The following is a 6000-nucleotide window of genomic DNA, read 5'->3' as shown; positions in this document are numbered from 1 at the left end:
TGGGAAACTTGATAGAATTCAGAAAGTTGTGAGCCAAGCACCAAACGGTCCCTAATGCAGTTTTGTATGAAAATAGGTAACTTAGTTATGCCTATGCATTTTATTCTTTTCACTGTCATTATTTTCCGAGAGTGGCCGAGTCTGCTTTCACTCTCGGCTGGTTTTATTGTCATGAAGACACTGATAATAACAGCGATAGGCCACCGTGTTGGACTCGCTTTGCATGAAGTGTAAGAGTTGGATTGCTTCTATCACAAGGAAGAGGTTGGAAATAGGGGAGTTGTGAACTCATAACTCGTTATATCAAACAGAACATAATGTGTCTGAGAGTGCTGCCTTTTTTATTTTCGCTCCTCCTCCCGACAATCCCTGACTTCGCCACTGAATGTATGGTAAGATATTTGGGGAAATTGCATCCATGTGGGTTATCAGTTTGTATATAGAAAATCAGTCTGGACGAGTTATCAAATGAAGATTGCCTCTCTCATCAAATTTCATCTGTTTTTCCAATTTGGATGTTTCATGCTCCCAAAAGAAATTCTCATTTATGTGGATTTACAATACCATTTGAACTTCGATAACGAAAAACCATGTTTCTGGATAACAAATTAAAATCAATGACCGATGAAACTGAAACCCAAAACAAAAGTGAGAAGTGATGGATGGATGGATGGATCGATCTATTTGTCGTCGTCAGAGAAGCCCATCATTCTCTTGAAACCAGGAAACAAAACAGAAACAGCAGAAGAAGAAGACGATTTCGAATTCGCAGGTTTAGGGTTTTGTTCCTGGACATGTTCCTCCACCAACTGCTTTACGGACTTTGCAGACAGCGGGTGGAAATTGACACCCCACTCCGAAACAAACCCTTTCACCAAAACCATCTTCTCCTCCTCCTCCAACTTCCCCCATTTCTTCTTCACCTCCTCCGAATTCGAACCCACGAATTGGCAGAGCTCCGCGAAGAGGAGCTGCCTGCTCTTGTCCATGGCCTCCTCCCTCTGCGCCAAGAGACTGTTCATCTTGGATAAATCCGACGCAAGCTCCGCGTCACTCATCATGCCATGGTTGCTGCTGCTGCTGCCGCCGCCGCTGGAGCAGTGGATTGTTCGGGTCTTGGGTCTTGTGGCGGTGCTGAGATGGGATTTGGATATGGAGGGGAAGGGATTGGTGTGCAATTTCGGAGGTTGGTGGGGGAGTTTTGGGGAAAGGAGATGGATTCTCAACGCCATTTTCAGAGGAGTTCAGGTTGTTTGATGACTTCAAGGTTGAGAACTCAGAAGAAGGAACCAGCAAGTAGTAAAGCTAATGAGATGTTGTTGCAGTTTCTGATTTGGGTCTAACACCCTGAGTTTTGGGCCACAACCCAGATGCTAACATTATTTGTGGCCCTTGCTGCCCTGTTAGATTATACCACGTCCAATCCAAAAAGTTGCTAATATCCGCGATACAATCGATATTTTGTAGAACACATGACAACACGTGTAACGATAAACGTTCTCAAGTGATTGAACAACATACATACAAATACAAGTATACTTTTACAATATCATTCCGCTATACCAGCTACTGTTTAATTTTAGTGTACAGAGTTCAAGTACGGCATACAACAGCCTGTAACATATGAACTGATTTGCATTTCTTTAGAAAGCAAGCATTTTAAGCAACAAGGAGTTTGAATTACAAACATAAACCCGATCCTGAATGCTTGATAATTCTGTTTTAACCTAGAGGATCGAGAAAACCATGATCTATCCAGGAACTACCTTCTCTGACTCGGGAAATAATTTCAATGAAAAATGAAGAAATATGATGCCTCTCACTTGTTACAAATTTTTTCTTCGCGGTCTGGTTTTGTTACAGTTTCAGTGGAATCTGTACCGTGTCATTCTCCTTCACAACAGAGGGAACAGAAAGCCGCCTTCCTCCATAAAAAAGATGTCAACAAATTTCCAATTAAACTTGTGCCGAGACTGTATGCACCCAATGCCTCACTTTATCTTGGTCTACTTTGTGTTACAAAAAGATCGACTGATTCTGCTCAACCCGGCTTCCACGAAAGTCATCCTTGTATGCAATTTCCAGTCTAGGTGTACCAAGTGTTGTTCATCATCCCAACTCCAACCCAACATGGATCAGTTCTGATAATATGTCAACCCACGTATCCGGTACACCAGGTAAGCACCAGTGCATACAGTCCTGGCCCCAGACTGAAACGGCATCCTTCTGTCCCAACCAAATTGCTGGATGGGCATCTGCTCTGAATTCACTCAGTTGAGTCAGGTCAAGCAGTTGAATATCGGTTCCTTGTAATGCGCTTTCAATCAGACGATTCAGCAGTCTTTCTTCTTTGTTCGGTCCATTGTTGCTGGGGTCAAACCACAAGTCAAGCTGTTGAGGCATTACTATGAGTTTCTCGAGAAAACACTCTAAACAAAAATCAAAGGAAGGAAAAAAAAATGGAAGTACAAGATCTGGTTTCATTTTTAAGCCATTGTTTGATTATGAATTGTTGGTGACATTTTCCAGAAAATATCAAATTCAAAAGAAACTCACAAAATTTTACGGTTTTGTTTCACAATGGACAGGTGTATGAAACCATGGTCAGTGGTATAAGGGTAGCCATAATGAATTCATACCTGCTGCTCCTCAAGGGGCTTATTGAACAAGCAACTGCCATTCTGATTCCAATCACCTCCATAAAAATGCCTTGGTGATTGTAAACGCCATATCTTGAGTGTCTTGTGAGGAACTTTGTTTTGTATGTATGGTACCATATTCTCAAGAACAACTTTAAATCCATCTAATATATCAAGGGGAGGTAGTATTGGTTCGCCCACACGATAAAAAGTGAGAGGAGTCTCTTTTGGAAATTTATCAGAATTCCACCTAGTTAAGCACAAATTTTTTAGCAGCTGTTTTATGCAGAATATGAACTGATAATAGAGGCCAGACATGTAAACAGAACTAATGAGGTGCCAGCTCAAAGCAACAAACTCAACAGGAGATTTGAGTGAGCACTAGTGTGTTCAATATCAAATGAATCCTAGTTTTAGGGTGACAGACCCTTTTAATCCATATGATGTCCTTTTCAGGAGATAGAGGAAATGCTTCGCATGTACACCAATTAGGATTACTGTAGGATACTTGTAAAGCGAGCTTTCTAATTTTCCTTTTTTAAAAAGTTTTTCAATTACTTGAAGTTATTTCTGTTCCTTTCAAAAACCAGACTGTAACCTCTCTTTCTGTGTGAGTGTGTGTGTATATTTTATAAATAAATTATTTATCTCTATGTCCACTACCTTTTCCTGGCATTCATTAATCAATTTAATCTCATTGATGATTAGGGTTAGAATGGGCCATTTCATCAATCAAATAGACTACTGAAGAGGACCATACAATATACGATGCTACGAAAACTAGAATCCTTAAGACCTGTAATGTTAAAACTCTTTCAGACATGCCACAGCTTTAAAAAAGATATCAATAAATAAATCAATTCGTTAATCAACAGATTTGGTGAATTATCAGAAGGAGAGGGGTATTACCAGTGCCCTGTATTGAAAACTAGGACATCATAAAAATCAGCAATGTTGGCCCAATCATTGGCAGGAATATCAACATCTACTCGATACGTTCCTTTCAATCCATCTTCATCCCCACCCGCAGTCTGTTTTGGTTGCCACCTTGATTCAATCAGCTATGAGCATGTGAGGTTTCCATTTTCATAACTCATTTACACGAAAAATGAAACTCAGAAAAATGACAGTCAACAGCATTCCAGATTAAAATTCCAGTTTAGGGAAATACTAAAACCACCACCAGTCCCCTTAAAACTCAAGGAAACCCAATACCGAAATGCATAAGCAAGAATAAATCAAAGTTTCCCATGACTTCATTCACGTCGATCTACATATGTCTAGCATGCATTTCGACATACAAAATTAAGAAGCTCAAGGTTCGATCCAGAAACTTCCTAATGTCAGTGCCAACGAAAGTCCGAAAATGCTTAATCTAACAGAGTTGCATTCTTTTAATAGATTAGACCAAACATCAAATTGGTTTACAACAACAAATTCACAATCCAATCAAAGACCACAATCCTGGATAGTTAAAAAGGTCAATGCAAGGCGCAACGCATGTTCATAAATCAAACAAAATAGCAAAAACAAACATTCCCATGAAATTAGTTGATACAAAACTAGGATATCTTACTCATATTTAGCGAGCAACACTGCCCGATGATACCCCACCGTAACGTTGAACTTAGGAAAATAAGCTCCTCTCCAAGCCCCCTTCCTCTTCCACTTCTTAGCACCCGCATCCGCCACTCTGAGAATGCACAAAAACGACACCAAAAAATTCTCATTCAGCGAGTCGCCGACGAACCCAATATTCCTGTTCCTCATCCGACCCAGAAACCGTGCCGGGTCGATCCGTTGCAAGACGCAACCTTGAGGGACCCATTTCCAAGAATTGATGATTCCCATGTTGTCCCTCTTGTTCCTGAGGCAGTTCCAGGAGTTTCTGTGAAATGGGCAGGTCTCATCGTACATGGGTTTGCGGTTGGGGTCTTGGACCCAGTGGCCTTTGAAGAAATTGCAGGAGGGTAAAGTGGGGAACTTGTTGGATGGAGGGGTTGGTGGAGAGGGTGGGTGGAAGGGGAGGAGTGAGGAGTAGAGGAAGAGGAGGAAGAGGGTCAGTAGAATAAGCCATGGGAAGAGGGGAGAGAGAAGCTTGGGTGCCATTGTTAGAAGCATCTGTCATCTGTTGCTATTTTTGAGAAAAAAAAGAGGTACACCAAAGGCTTTTCACTCTTTGCAAAAACCGGCCGAAGGTGCTTTTCTATCGAACTCAGCCCTCTTCTTCCTTTTAAGCAAATTGCAACCAACCCCTTGACCAAGATCATTTAACTCTTAGCCCCGTCTGGAATTTTATTTTGGGTAAATTATAAAAAACTACCTTAACTATTGAGTTATTAACAGTTTCATACCTCGTCTTTAAAAGTTTCAATGTCATACTTTATCATTGAATTTGTTGCAATGTCATACCTTCCGTCAATTGACTGTCACTTCATCTGTTAAATACTAACGTGGCATGAGACAGGTCCACTTTTTATTAAAAATATTAATTAAATATTAAGAATTAAAATAAAATAAAATTTAAGAGCCAACCCCTGCAACCTAGAAGAAGAAGAAAAAATATAAAAAATAAAAAACCCAAACCAAACCCAATTCGTCCCCCTGCAATCCAGAGAGAAAAGGGAGGAAGAAGAAGAAGAAAAAAAAAAAAACTCAAACCAAACCCATTTCGTCCCCCCCCCCCCCGCGACGCCCACAAAAACCCAGAAAGAAGAAGGAGGAAGAAGAAGAAAATAAAAATAAAATAAAATAAAACCCAAACCAAACCCAGTTCGTCCCCCACCACCCCCCCTCTCGACCCGCCCACAAACTCAACCCCTTGCAACCTAGAAAGAAGAAGAAGAAGAAGAAGAAGAAGACCCAAACCAAACCCAGTTCGTCCCCCCCCCCCCCAAAAAAAAAACTCAACCCCCTGCAACCCAAAACAAAAACAAACCTAGTTCTTCCCCCTCCCCCAACCCAACCCCCTTCCTTGCCTCATGCCACATCAGCATTTAACAGAGGAACTAACAGTCAACTAACGGAAGGTATGACATTGCAACAAATTCGAAGATAAGTTATGACATTGAAACTTTTTAAAGACGAGGTATGAAACTGTTAATAACCCAATAGTTGAGGTAGTTTTTTGTAATTTACCCTTTTATTTTTCATCAAACGTTTTTTAATTTTAAATTTAAGCAATAAAAGTGTTTGGTAAAGTAAAATTACTTACTTATTTTAAAAGAAATAACCTTCAGATAACTGCTTTTAAAAAGACCTTAGAGCACTTCCACCGGGGGTGGGATAGGCCTGCACACAGGCAAAAAAATGGCCCGACACCTAGGGACTCTTTCCAGCCCAGTAGATTGCCTGGCACCCA

The 6000-nt window shown here is 40.7% G+C and overlaps 2 protein-coding genes across 3 annotated transcripts; both read right to left on the bottom strand.

Annotated features, from left to right (window-relative positions):
• Positions 1-518: 518 nt before the first annotated feature.
• On the bottom strand, positions 519-1376 carry LOC126586228 (uncharacterized). Its single transcript, XM_050251003.1, has one exon. It carries the CDS (start codon positions 1230-1232, stop codon positions 681-683), a length of 552 nt encoding a protein of 183 aa, XP_050106960.1. The 5' UTR covers positions 1233-1376; the 3' UTR covers positions 519-680.
• Positions 1377-1485: 109 nt separating this feature from the next.
• On the bottom strand, positions 1486-4842 carry LOC126586221 (protein trichome birefringence-like 12). Of its 2 annotated transcripts, none has more exons than XM_050250954.1 (4): positions 4216-4842; positions 3549-3686; positions 2640-2889; positions 1486-2391 (listed from the first exon to the last, which is right to left on the bottom strand). In XM_050250954.1, the coding sequence occupies exons 1-4, from the start codon at positions 4758-4760 to the stop codon at positions 2110-2112; spliced, it is 1215 nt and encodes a 404-aa protein (XP_050106911.1). In that variant the 5' UTR covers positions 4761-4842; the 3' UTR covers positions 1486-2109. The 2 variants fall into 2 exon arrangements, with proteins under 2 accessions (XP_050106911.1, XP_050106912.1); XM_050250955.1 differs by having other exon boundaries at positions 2171-2368.
• Positions 4843-6000: the final 1158 nt, after the last annotated feature.

Source organism: Malus sylvestris, chromosome 10, assembly GCF_916048215.2.
Source record: "Malus sylvestris chromosome 10, drMalSylv7.2, whole genome shotgun sequence".
Taxonomy (NCBI): domain Eukaryota; kingdom Viridiplantae; phylum Streptophyta; class Magnoliopsida; order Rosales; family Rosaceae; genus Malus; species Malus sylvestris.
Note: the sequence above shows the minus strand (reverse complement) of the source record. Positions and strands in the feature narration are given on the sequence as shown.

Bases quoted from the DNA above. Each gene is read 5' to 3' on its own strand.
- LOC126586221 (XM_050250954.1), bottom strand. From the start codon at position 4,760: ATGCTTCTAACAATGGCACCCAAGCTTCTCTCTCCCCTCTTCCCATGG. The intron at 2,890-3,548 runs GTAATACCCCTC...GTGCTTAACTAG, and splicing joins GTTTTCAATACAGGGCACTG to GTGGAATTCTGATAAATTTC. The intron at 2,392-2,639 runs GTATGAATTCAT...ATGCCTCAACAG, and splicing joins AGCCCCTTGAGGAGCAGCAG to CTTGACTTGTGGTTTGACCC.
- LOC126586228 (XM_050251003.1), bottom strand. From the start codon at position 1,232: ATGGCGTTGAGAATCCATCTCCTTTCCCCAAAACTCCCCCACCAACCT.